This window comes from Lithobates pipiens, unplaced genomic scaffold (genome assembly GCF_037356315.1).
Source record: "Lithobates pipiens isolate NorthernLeopardFrog02 unplaced genomic scaffold, aLitPip1_a1.2 Scaffold_23, whole genome shotgun sequence".
NCBI classification, from domain to species: domain Eukaryota; kingdom Metazoa; phylum Chordata; class Amphibia; order Anura; family Ranidae; genus Lithobates; species Lithobates pipiens.
This window is the reverse complement of record NW_027507785.1, coordinates 35546792-35560663: the sequence shown is the minus strand read 5'-3', so window position 1 is coordinate 35560663 and position 13872 is coordinate 35546792. Positions and strand designations below refer to the sequence as shown.

Below are 13872 nucleotides of genomic sequence, written 5' to 3'. Positions count from 1 at the left end.
CTTTGGATGGTGCAGTTTCCAGTGTACTTTAAGCGCACCACTGACACCATTTCTCCAGCTCTGCCTTTGTCCCTTCCAGTGTTCAGTTAATCACAAAATTCATTAAAATTATGTCAGCGTAGACTGCATTTTGTAAATGGCCAAGCCTTGGAGGGACATGACACCCGCACTGGTGTCCATTAGAATTGGAGCATTGATGCTGAGAGGGGAGTCGATGTTGGTCAGTTTTACAGAAGTAGCTTTACCATCTGCTGTTACTAAAGAATATATATATATATATTTTTTTCTTTTTACAGAAGAGTTTTTAATTATTTTTATTCCCCCCCCAAATCATCTTCCAGAACAGCTCATGAGATATAGGCACCTCCTCCAACAGGAACAGAAAACGCATCAGCAAAAGTACCTAAAAAGTCCTCCTGCTAAACTGGTCAGTTTATTGTGTTTCCTCCAGCCGGAGGAGATAAATCACCTGGAACCAGGGTGAGAGGAGGATACTGTTCTCTGGCTAGACTTTTCTTCCACCAACACCATTACCTACCTGGCTCCCTTGAGAGCAGCTTGTAGGGTTCTATGCTAGATTGCACTCCAAGATCACTCCTCCATATGGGAAGGAGGTAGATTGGTTCCCTTTCTCCTTCTGTGCCTGGCAAAGGCCATGTTTGGAAGTGGCCCTTTGGCAGGGCCAGCGCAGGCAGCGTAGCATGGGTTCCCAGTCCGGGTGTCTTGGTGCGTGCACAGTCTGCATTGTAGGGCACTTTTTTGGCAGAGGTTTTCGGGAGCTGCATTTGGGTTTTTGGCCTGTCTGTGTTCCTGTTTGACCAGATGATGCACGGGCATTAATCCCGGTAGGGGTAAAGTCATTTCCAGGCACTGGAGGCTCTGATTTCAAGCCTCCTTTTCGGGGAAGGACTGGCTTGTGTCTTTAATTTCAGATTTTAGATACAGAAAAGAGGTAGGTCCTGGTAAAACAAAGTACAGTAAACAAAATGATAAATAATTCCTACAAACAAGACAGAGCTTTAATCAAGATTGTATACAATAAGCTTGGGGAGAATTCCCCCCACCAGGGCTGTCTTTAAGGCAGGGCAAAAGGGGCAGCTGCCCTGGGCCCTGTCATTGTTGTGGGGCCCAAAGCAGCTGTCTCATACTTGCCAACTATCCTGGTTTAAATTTCCTTGTCCCTTGAAGTTTTAGCCCTGTTGTGTACAGATGACTCACCTGCAGACCCTGTGTTTACATGTAAATAACTGGCATTCATATGTAAATAGCAGCGGCCTTACTAAGCAAATAGCTGTGGCCATCTGCATTGATATGTAAATAAAGATGGCATTCATATGTATCTCATGCTCCCCTGCAGTGAGGAGATGATGTGCTGTAACCTCTAGCAATCAGTGAGCAGTATTACTGTACAGTAATCTCTAGCAACTAATTAACAAGTAGAAATCATTTGCTGTAACCTCTAGCAACTAATCAGTGAGCCGTAATGTGTGCTGTAACCTCTAGCAACCAGTCAGTAAGCAGTAATGATATGCTGTAACCTCTGGCAACCAATCACAATTGCTGCCTGACCTGATACAGTAAACTGATTTTAAGTCCAGCTTCTATTTATTGTATGTCTCAGAGCAGGTGGAGAGTGAAATTCCATGGGAAGGGGCCCCCAAAATTTTTTTTGCCCGGGGTCCAATCAATATTAAAGATGGCCCTGCCCCCCACCCAGGTTAAGTGTCACCCTTTTTCGTTAATTCCGTATGTCTTGAGAAGTTTCGATATGGGTGTTCAGTGGGAAAGAACAGGACTAGATAGAAAGCGGAAAGAATATGGAAGAGGAGGCATGTGGAGGAGGTGGTAGATAGGTTTAGACATGGAATGGAGAAGAGGAGGGAAAAGTAGAGGGAAACAAAGGGTTAGGAGGATGGCTGACCCGACAAAAGGGACACCTCCATCTCTATGTCAGCTTGTCAAAGGTGATCCGATTATACTTTTACAAGCTTAGTATTGTGTGGAATTGTGCTGTACTATAGAAAAGGAGCCAAGAGCTCACCACATCTCCCGGTATTGGGCATGGAAATCGTGTAAAGTAGCCATTAATTCAGATTTTATAATAGTTCCCCAACAACGTTTGAAAAGTGCTGACAGTGTGTATTTCATGCCGGGATAGATTCATATGCTACATCACAGGAGAGCAGGTTTACTTCTCCCCTAGCCTGGCCCTATGCTGAAACTGGAAAGAACTTTTTGTAGTCCTGTGAACAGTACTATTCATATTCTTCGGGAGATTACCCTTTACTTCCTGTATGCTCACTAAAACAGGAAGTGAGTAGAGTCTTTCAATTGGGGAAACATGCAAGAATAAATAACAAGAAAAGATCCTCTTGCCACCAGATATCATTGCAGATAGTGTTCTAATGTTTGTTTGAAATCCTCTTCATGGGAAAAATAAAAATAAAAATAAAAAATTGATATGCAGATAATATCCGGAATGGGAGAAGTGTATCACTATATCGAGCATGGACATGATGCAACGAGGTTGATTTACTAAAGACAAATTGCAGTTTCTCCAGAGCTTAGTAAATGAGGGGAAGTTCTGCTGATCACGGCAAACAAAAATGCCGTCTGTTTTCGTTTTTTTTTTAAATTTCCTTGCATGTGATTGGGTATGAGAAATAGCAAAATTAAACAAGTAGAGAGACGCCTGGAAATATTCTCTGGAAATATGGTTTCATTCCTAATTTGACAGCTGCCCTGTCTGCATACCTCTGTATTTTAGTTCCGATTGGACTAAATGATTTATTATCAGAGACTTTTTATTCTATATTTTATAAGTCAATATATTGGAAGATATTTACAGTGTCGTTTCAGAATTGTGCGCCTATACTTGCTATGGTATGAGAAATAGGAAGGAGGGAGCACCCACAATGCCACATCCGTAATACATCAAGGGAAAACAAAGAAGATACCAAATAGATATCAACAGGTCGGACTTTTAAGGCATGGAAGCAAATAGGAAAGTAGAAAAAAATATTTATTTTATTGGAAAATACAATATCATAACAGTGTTCAAAACCATATAACAATCATATGAAATATAATTTGTACATTAAACCCTTGTGCGACGCGTCTTTGCGTTTCGCCGTAAAGGCTTCCTCAGGACACGGAAAAAGGTTTAAAGATGTAGCAAGAGAGAGCAACAATAAATCTCACTTTCTGAAATGAGATATATCAGAGTTAAAATTCAAACAACGCATATATACATAGACTTTGTATTGTATGTTACATTTAAAAAGCATGTGCTCAACTGTAGTTATATAGTCAACAAATTATATCGTTTCATATGATTTTTATATTGTTTTGAACACTGTTATGATATTGTATTTTTCAATAAAATAAATATTTTTTTTCTACTTTCCTATTTGCTTCCATGCCTTAAAAGTCCAACCTGTTGATATCTATTTGGTATCTTTTTTGTTTTCCATGTGATTGGGTAGCCGCTGCAAAGTGAAGCTTTCCCTTATTTACTAAGCTCTGGAGCAACTGCACTTCCAAAGTGCACCATCTATTTGCCTTTAGTAAATTGACCCCACTGTGTAGCAATCTATGGAAGGATGGGGATACAGTCAGTCATGGAAACTTCTAAAACTGCTAGCATTAATAGATAGGACGGTATTTTATACTTACATTAACCCCTTCCCGACCAGCTGCGGCAGTTGTACTGTGGCAGGTTGGCTCCCCTGGGCAAATTGACATAACTGTACGTCAGTTTGCCATTTGACCACTAGGGGGCGTGCGCGCCGGAGCTGATGCACAGTGACTCCGATGACCGACGGGCACCCGCGATGGCTCCACAGAGAGACAGAGCAAAGATCTGTCAATGTATACAGACAGATCTCCATGCTGTCAGGGGTGAGCAGAGCGATCTGTTGTTCATACTAAGTTAAATTAATTAAATGGTGTTTTCAATTTGTGGTAGCCTGTTTACTTTTAACAGGCCTTGAATTGAATAATTGAATAACTCTTTTGAGTGTTTCTGAATGTTTGATACCACCCTCTAAAGCAGTTATGCTGACCATATGCATTACAATTTTCAGGCTATTTCAACAAACTTTTGATCTGCAATACAGTTAGAAGTCCCAAATGTGACTGCTCCCCCTAACAGCTGGGAGAGCAGCCCATCTAGTAGGGGTGATAAGGGGAGTGCAGGTAGGCCTAGACAGTTGGTGGTAATAGGGGATTCTATAATCAGAAGGACTGATAGAATAATTTGTCTCCAGGATCGCCTCAACCTAATGGTTTGCTGTCTCCCTGGTGCCAGGGTTGGGCATGTGGTGGACCGTGTTGATAAATTACTGGGAGGGGCTGGGATGACCCAGCTGTCTTGGTCCACGTTGGAACCAATAACAGAATATATGGAAGGTGAAGGCTCCTTAACCAATTTACAGAACTAGGCTACAAGTTGAAGGGAAGGACCTCCAAGGTGATATTCTCTGAAATATTGCCTGTGACATGGGCAACACAGGAAATGCAGGGGGTGATTATAGAACTTAATGCATGGCTAAAGACCTGGTGTAAGGAGGAGCAATTTGGGTATTTAGAGCACTGGATTTACGTTTCATTGGGGTACAACCTATATGCTAAAGATGGTTTGCCCCCTAAATGGAAGGGGCTTTACTGTGCTGGAGGAGAGGTTTATGGGAAGGTTGGAGGAGTATTTCAACTAGAATTGTGGAGGGAGGGTAAATTTGGATTATAATGGGGCAGACAGGTTATACAGGGGTCAGCCCCTATGGGGGGGGGGGCCCTCTATGGCAGATGATATGAAGGTTCCTATGTTAAAATCAACCACTGGAAATGGTAAAAAATATGCAACATAAGTTTGTAAAATGTGACAATGAATTAGTGTTCACCAATGCCAGAAGTCTGCCAAGCAAAATAGGGGAGTTGGAAGCATCGGTGCATGAGGAGAACTATGATCTAATTGGTATTGCTGAATCTTGGCTTCATTCTTCTCATGACTGGGCTATTGATATTCCTGGCTATGCTCTCTTTTGGTAAGACAGGGTAAAACGGAGGGGTGGTGTCTGTCTCTGTGAGAAGTGATCTCAAAGCGAGTGTGAAAGAGGACCTAGTTGGAGAGTGTGATGAGTCTGAAGCATTATGGGTGGAACTGTACATGGTTGTGCGTACTACAAAGGTTATCATTGGAGTTCATTATAGATATCCCAGTGTTAATGAGGAGGTGGAGACTCAGCTCCTTGCACAGATGGAAAGGGCTGGGACAGTGATAATGGGAGATTTTAACTACCTGGAAATTTACTGGAGTAATGGCACTGCTGGGACAGTTAAAGGGCAAAAATGTATAAACCTATTACAAGACAATTTTTATGGTCCAGTTCATAGAGGCCCGACTAGGAATGACTCTCTGCTGGACCTGGTAATCTCAAACCATGCAGAGCTTATTACCGCTATTCATATAGAAAAACATCTGGGTAGCAGTGACCATAGCATTATTTATTTTAATGTTAGCTGTAAGCAACAAACACATATGGGTAAGATTAAACACACTTAACTTTAAGAGAGAAAATTTTCCAAGTATGTGGCTGCTCCCCGGAACCTAGACTGGGAGGGAATATTGGCATCAATGGACACAGAATAAAAATGGGAAATTTTTCTAAGTGGCTGTATGTAAACTCGCTGCAAAGTATATTCCCATGGGCAATAAGTTTAAAAGGCTAAAAATAAAACCTGTGTGGCTCATGGCAAGTTACAATGGCTAATAAAAGAGCTTTTAAAAAATTATAAAAATGAAGGAACGTGATCATCGTCTAAATATTACAAAGAATATAACAGAATATGTAAAAAGGAAATCAAGGATTCATAAAAATTCCAAACGAATGACAGATTGCAAAAGATAGTAGGACAAACCCCCAAAAATTCTTCAAATACATTAATGGTAAAAAGGACAGGTCTGAGCACGTGGACCCTTTACAAAATAATCTAGAGTGGGGTGACTGGGGACAAAGAAGGCAAATTTATTAAATACTTTCTTCACCTCTGTGTATACAAAGGAGCATGGGGGAGCTGATGTCCATAACGAGGGTGGTAGTGACACAGCCCCAAATGATCCACAATGGCTCAAAAGTGATATGGTCCAGAAATATTTAGACAGAATAAAGGTGGATAAAGAACCTGGACCAGATGGCCTCCACCCACGGATCCTAAAAGAATTAAGCTGTGTCATTTCAATGCCATTGTTTCTAATATTTAGGGGGCTCGTTAATGGCTGGAATGGTACCACTGGATTAGGGTAGGGCCAATGTGGTGCCTATTTGCTTATTAGCAAGTTTTTTTTACTGCAGCTGAAGTTTGATGAACAGCTGCAGGCACTAAGGTTTATATTTTTCTATATCATACATACTAGGGGGAATCAATAGATCAATAGTGGAGAAGGATTTGGATTTTTGGTGGATCATAAGCTCAAGAATAGCATGCAATGCCAAGCTGCGGTCTCCAAAGCGAGCAAAGTCCTTTCTTGTACTAAGAGAGGTATGGACTCCAGAGAGAGAGATATAATTTTGCCCCTGTACAAAGCATTAGTAAGACCTCATCTGGAATTTGCTGTTCAGTTTTGGGTACCAGTTCTCAAAAAGGATATCGGGGAACTGGAGAAAGTGAAGAGAAGGGCAACCAAACTGATAAGAGGCATGGAGGAGCTCAGCTATGAGGAAAGATTAGAGGAACTGAATCTATTCTTTCTTGAGAAGAGGAGATTAAGGGGGGTATGTGTACAGATATATAAGGGGTCCATATAGTGAAATTAGTGTTTGCGATATTCACTTTAAAGCAGGGTTCCACCCTAAAGTGGAACTTCCGCTCATCGGAACCCTCCCCCCCTCCGGTGTCACAGTTGCCACCTTTCAGCGGGGAGGGGGGTGCAGATACCTGTCTAAGACAGGTATTTGCACCCACTTCCGGGCATAGATTCCCACGGGAGTCTATGCTTCTTCCTGTCCTGCCGCGCTGTCTGCTGGGACACACACGGGCCCCAGAGACAGCGCGGACCATTCCCATTGCGCTGAGCAACTCGCGCATGCACAGTAGAGAACCGGGAAGTGGATGAATTTAAAGAACTGACATACAGTACCAGTTTCTCATACGGTATCTCCGCCAATTCGGCGATACCGTATGAGTGTTGATCCAGGTTGCGTCCTTCAACTAAGTCTTCAGGCTCCTTCAGAGAAACCCCCCCCCGGTTTCTTCAGTTGCTGGGCTTCTCCCTTCTGATGAGACGGCACCGGACTATCCCTGGATCAGTAGACCCCAAAATTCACTCGGGAGACACAGGAGGGATAGTTCCGCACCCCAGGCCAGGAGGGCCATGGGGCTGGGTCAGGAGGACCCCCAGAACCAAACAGTCAGAAAATAATCCCCTGCCAACGTGGCGTCGGTACCTTTAAATACCACCCCCCCAGAATGCACAACAAGAAAGCACTCCCACTGGGCTGGTTCCGAGAGATAAGTGCCATTCAATGCATCCAGCTAGACTGCGTTTCTACTCTTGCCGGCGGTGACAGCAACACCTGTGGTCAAGGAGAACCCAGTGCAACCCAGCTGGACTGGTACTGAATCCAGAAATTTAGAGAAATAATCCCGAAGCCCAACTGTGGCTTCAAAAATAGCGCCTGCTCGTCAGGAGCCAGCACTACATTATTATTTATTTATTTTTTTATTTGAAAGAGAAACATTGAGATTTAACATTTGTATGGCCAGCTTTTGTGTGACTGGAGGTTGCACAACAAAATCGGCACTTTTGAAATTTAACTTTATCTTGCCTAAAAGGGCTGGAGTTGTACAGGGTTTGAGTAGATCAGGGCAAAACAATCTGTTACTTCTGAAAAAACTAAATCTACACTGTAGGCAACAATGCACACCCAGCCTTTCAAAGCCTTAGCTTTCATTACTGTTATAAATTGTACTTACCTTGAATTGAGGTGTCTAGCCAGTCTTGTGATGGGTTATTCCTTTCTTGTCCAGTGTCAGTGGTAGGCTTTCCTTTTGATTGGTATGGTATTCCTGTAGTATTCATAAGTAGGGATGAGCATTAAGCTTCAAGTTTGAGTCAAACTCATGTTCGACACGAACGTTGCCTGTTCGCCGAACAGCGAACAATTTGGGGTGTTTGCGGCAAATTCGAAAAGCCGCGGAACACCCTGTAAAAGTCCTATGGGAGAAATCTAAAGTGCTAATTTTAAAGGCTAATATGCAAGTTATTGTCATAAAAAGTGTTTGGGGACCTGGGTCCTGCCCCAGGGGGGGACATGTATCAATGCAAAAAAGTTTCAAAACGGACGTTTTTTCGGGAGCAGTGATTTTAATAATGCTTAAAGTGAAACAATAAAAGTATAATATTCCTTTAAATTTCGTACCTGGGGGGTGTGTATACTATGCCTGTAAAGGGGGGCGCATGTTTCCCGTGCTTAGAACTGTCCCTGCACAAAATGTAATTTCTGCGGGGAAAAAAAGTAATTTAAAAGCACTCGCAGCTATAATGAATTGTCGGCTCCCCGTAATACAGAGAACAGTCATTGAAAGTCATTGATTAAAAAAAAAAAAAATGCATGGGGTTCCCCCCAAATTCAATTGCCAGGCCCTTCAGGTCTGGTATGGATATTAAGGGAAAATCCACGCCAAATTTAAAAAAAAATGGCATGGAGTACCCCTCAAAAATCCATACCAGACCCTTTATCCGAGCACGCAACCAAAATTGTTAAGCACACAGACACCGCTGGGAAAGGTCCTTTATTAAAAAAAAAAAAAAAAAAAAAAAAAAGATTCCGGCGGTGGTAATCCACTCTTGCTATCCAGCGATGGGTGATCTCTTCTCTGGGGTCCAGCGATGGGTGATCTCTTCTCTGGGGTCCAGCGATGGGTGATCTCTTCTCTGGGGTCCAGCGATGGGTGATCTCTTCTCTGGGGTCCAGCGATGGGTGATCTCTTCTCTGGGGTCCAGCGATGGGTGATCTCTTCTCTGGGGTCCAGCGATGGGTGATCTCTTCTCTGGGGTCCAGCGATGGGTGATCTCTTCTCTGGGGTCCAGCGATGGGTGATCTCTTCTCTGGGGTCCAGCGATGGGTGATCTCTTCTCTGGGGTCCAGCGATGGGTGATCTCTTCTCTGGGGTCCAGCGATGGGTGATCTCTTCTCTGGGGTCCAGCGATGGGTGATCTCTTCTCTGGGGTCCAGCGATGGGTGATCTCTTCTCTGGGGTCCAGCGATGGGTGATCTCTTCTCTGGGGTCCAGCGATGGGTGATCTCTTCTCTGGGGTCCAGCGATGGGTGATCTCTTCTCTGGGGTCCAGCGATGGGTGATCTCTTCTCTGGGGTCCAGCGATGGGTGATCTCTTCTCTGGGGTCCAGCGATGGGTGATCTCTTCTCTGGGGTCCAGCGATGGGTGATCTCTTCTCTGGGGTCCAGCGATGGGTGATCTCTTCTCTGGGGTCCAGCGATGGGTGATCTCTTCTCTGGGGTCCAGCGATGGGTGATCTCTTCTCTGGGGTCCAGCGATGGGTGATCTCTTCTCTGGGGTCCAGCGATGGGTGATCTCTTCTCTGGGGTCCAGCGATGGGTGATCTCTTCTCTGGGGTCCAGCGATGGGTGATCTCTTCTCTGGGGTCCAGCGATGGGTGATCTCTTCTCCGGGGTCCAGCGATGGGTGATCTCTTCTCCGGGGTCCAGCGATGGGTGATCTCTTCTCTGGGGTCCAGCGATGGGTGATCTCTTCTCCGGGGTCCAGCGATGGGTGATCGCTCCCGGTTGTTCCAGTGCAGCGCATCCTGTCTCCACCGGAGACACCGCGGGAATCTCAGCAGCCTGACAGGTCACCTGACCCCGCCCCTCTCTGACGCAAGGGGAAACCTGGGCTTCCCCAGTGACGTGCGGGTGACCCGCCCCACTCGGATGTAATGGAAACCTGTTACCCGTTACATCAGAGGGGGGTGGGGTCACCCGTACATCACTGGGGAAGCCTGGGTTTTCCCTTGCATCAGAGGGGGGCGAGGTCCGGCCCGTCCTCCTCAGCTAAGACTTGTCAGGCTGTCGGGATTTCCGCAGTGTCTCCGGGGGAGACAGGATGCGCTGCACTGGACCATCGGGAGAGATCACCTATCGCTGGACCCCAGAGAAGAGATCACCCATCGCTGGATAGCAAGAGTGGATTACCACCGCTGGAATCTTTATTTAAAAAAAAAAAAAAAAAAGGACCTTTCCCAATGGTGTCTGTGTGTTTAACAATTTTTTACACTTTCTTTGTGAAATTGTAGGGGTACTTTTGTACCCACTTACCATTTCAAACGGGGGGGTGCTGGGATCTGGGGGTCCCCTTGTTAAAGGAGGCTTCCAGATTTTGATAAGCCCCCCCCCCGCCTGCAGACCCCCACAACAACCGACCAGGGTTGTGGGGATGAGGCAAAGCATGTGTCCCAGTAGACAGCGCGGCGGGACAGGAAGAGGCATAGAGTCCCGTGGGAGTCTATGCCCGGAAGTGGGTGCAAATACCGGTCTTAGACAGGTATCTGCACCCCCCCTCCCCCCTGAAAGGTGTCAAATGTGACACCAGAGGGGGGGGAGGGTTCCGAAAAGCGGAGGTTCAATTTTTGTGTGAACCTCCTCTTTAAGGGTTACTCCTCACCAGTTGCCCCACCCAACCCCTCCCCTGCCCCGCCCCTAATTCCACCCCTAAACACGCCCTCATAAATTATCTCATGAAATGACACTTAAATGTTTTATGCAGAATTAAGTTACAAAAATAAATATGAACAACATTATCAATGCCCACCAAGGCCGCGTGATCTATGCCCATCATTGCATCCTCACCTGTGCTCACTATTGCAGCATGACCAGTGGAGAGGAAGAGAGAGGACGGCCGGATCATCGCAGATCGGGGATTGTCCGCCGTAGCAGCTTACATTAGAATTGCCATCTGCTTGAGGTCACACAGCCTCGCCTCTTGACCTGATGCCTGTAACAGACAAAACGTCGGTCCCATACTGGGATGTTTTGGTCTGTCACAGGCGCCGGGTCAGGAGGCGAGGCTGTGTGTGACTGTGAGCGAACTGCAATACCAATGAAAGCTGTTACAGCGGGCATTCCCCGCTCTGTGATCCTGCCAGCTCTCCTGTTTCTCCACTCTTTCTTCCCCTGGTGGCGATTGCTGGGAGAAAGACTCCGCTTGCCGGCGTTGCTGCCCCCCGCTCGCCAAAAAACATTTTCCACTCACGAGTGGAAATTTTGAGGGCTGCATTAGTATGATGCCAGAGGGAAGACTGCTCCTTCCACTTGTGGTCAATGGGAAGAATTACCTCCTTACAGATAGCTAAAAAGACTAGCGTTGTCAGTGGGAACTTATCTGAGAGGCAGAAATTGGTCATTGCTCAAGGAACTCCCAGCAACCTCTGGAAGAACCCTAGGGTTCCATGGAACATTGTTTGAGAAACCCTAGTCTAGTTAATGTTATAGGAATAAAATTCATAAGCACTGTTCCAGAGAACTTTGGCTCGGCTTGCAGAGATGTACAGTAAAGGCATCTTATTAACTGTACTATTACAGTTTCTTTTCTCCTGACATAGTTTCTAAGGTAACCTACGCCATTACTGAGTTCCCTCTAGACATGTTTACATAAGCTATTACGTGGTTCTTAAGCTGTAAATTAGGCAAGAGAGCATCCGCAAATAATCCCCAAGGAGGCCTTGCTTCAATGGAGGGGGTTGCTTAGCACTGGAGCGAGAGCGGTAGGTGAAGAGGAGAAATGCAGGTAACCACAGCCTTATAGTTCATACCTGCTTTGTACAACGAAAGGACCTCTTGAAGAGATCTCCTTGAAAAGTCTGAAGACTATGGCCTCAGAGAAATCAGAAATAGAGCTCTCCTTCACTGAAGACATGCAACTTACCAAGTACATGCGTATACGTGCCCACAGCCTCCAGCAAAACAATGCCAAGCCCCAAGATGGCGAAAAAGTATTGAAAGCCAACGAATATATCTACCGCCTGGACTTCAGTAAGCAGAAACTTCGATTTTTATGGTGGAACATTCGCCTTAAATCAGCCGGGAAGGTGATCATCACGGGGACTTCCCAGCACTGGACACCAGACCTCACCAACCTCATGAATCGCCAGCTCCTTGACCCATCAGCCATCTTCTGGATGGAAGCAGGACAGACTGAGGTTGAATGCAATGAGGCAGATGCCCAAGAATTCGGGGAAAGGTTGTGTGAGCTAGCCAAAATTCGAAAGGTCATGTACTTTGTCCTCACCTTCTTAGATGGCGCTGAACCCTCCGATATCCAATGTTCTGTTGGCTTCAAAACCTGAAAAGACTCCTATATATTTTGGTTCTATACGAAGGCTAGAGAAGAACTGTCATATGGTTGGTTGAATATTAAGTTGTACATTCTTTTTGTTTGGTGTAATCCATTTCTACAATTTTTCTTTTTTTTTTTTGCAGAATTTATTTATTTTTACAGATTATTGCAGGATTCTTAGTCTGTATAAAACAATTCAACTTTGTAACTACTTTAGGATGTGTTAAAGCTAAAGTGGCAATCATTGTACATCACAGTCGCCATGATGTGATGACACTATAACAAATGTTGAGGCATTTACCCAAATTTGCAATTTAAATGATGTTTACTTTTCTTCAGAAATACCTGATTTTCCATCACTGTAAAGTCATAAATGTAAGATTTATTTATTTTGCGCTCAATAGTTTTGTTAGATTGTGTATTTCATATGATGCTTTAGTGAACTAACCATATGAGAAAGAGGAAACGAAAGTTTAACTCTTCATTTATGTGTGTGTGTGTGTAAACTCCAAAAATGTACATCTCTTATTTGCTTTCTATTGGAATATTAAATAGACCATTAAAAATGTTAGCTATTCAATAAGTGCAAAATTTAGAAGAAAAAATGTTGATCCTGACAGAATTCTTGTGAGTTAATAACATCTTGTGTGCTCTACAGAGCGATGTTATTGGGAGGAGACCAGGAAATATTCAGAAGTTCTGCTGAGGGTGACAACTCATCTCCACTATGGATACAGTACAGTCAATGAGTGTTGTCACCTTTAGAATAGGATGTGCATATGTGTAGGGTCACCAGGTAAAAATGGAGACCATTAAAAAAAAAACAAAAAAACAAAAAAAAAAAAACATAATGCAGCCACCATCTAAGTTAATATAAAGTATCACGTTTTTGTTCTTGGGTTTAGATGCACTTTGGTGTTCTTCTGTATCACACAAGATACCTTTTTTTTTATTTCCCAGACCTTTAATAACAAACATAGGAAGTCTTATTTATCATGTATGTATTGTGTAGTGTAAGTGGACACCTTGTGAAGTAACCTATAGTTACAAATCCAACCTTCAAGATTGCAGTACTTTGCATCCACATAAATCTGTGTTTTTATCTTCATCTGTTAATCTTGATTTCCAATCGGCGAGTTCCTTTTGATTAACTTTTTTTGGCAGTTTACCTATTTGCCTGTTTTGCTGTGAAGTTGCTTTTTTTTTTTTTTTTTTTTTTTTTTCCATTTCTTCCACATATATGCCATCTGTGTACTCTGGTATCATAGTTAAAATATTTCTGCTTCATCTAAAATATATTTATATATATAAACTTATCCCATGATTATTAATAAAGAGCTTTACATTTTCTCTCATGTGTCATTGTTCTATTTATTTTTTAACTTTTCAGTTTTGTCATTAAAAAAAAGATAAGGCATTCCTTATTAATTGTTGCTAACATTATGTGTTATAATTATCAGTCCTAAGCTGGCCATACACTGCTGGAACTTCAACCAATTCTTGGTAATCTTGCCGAATTT

The 13872-nt window shown here is 43.8% G+C and overlaps 2 protein-coding genes across 3 annotated transcripts in view; both read left to right on the top strand.

Moving 5' to 3' along the window:
* CAPN5 (calpain 5) overlaps positions 1-13872 on the top strand; it is a 181068-nt gene that overhangs the window by 115455 nt on the left and 51741 nt on the right. The window lies entirely within an intron of this gene.
* OMP (olfactory marker protein) lies at positions 11767-13702 on the top strand. Its single transcript, XM_077451422.1, has one exon. It carries the CDS (start codon positions 11886-11888, stop codon positions 12360-12362), a length of 477 nt encoding a protein of 158 aa, XP_077307548.1. The 5' UTR covers positions 11767-11885; the 3' UTR covers positions 12363-13702.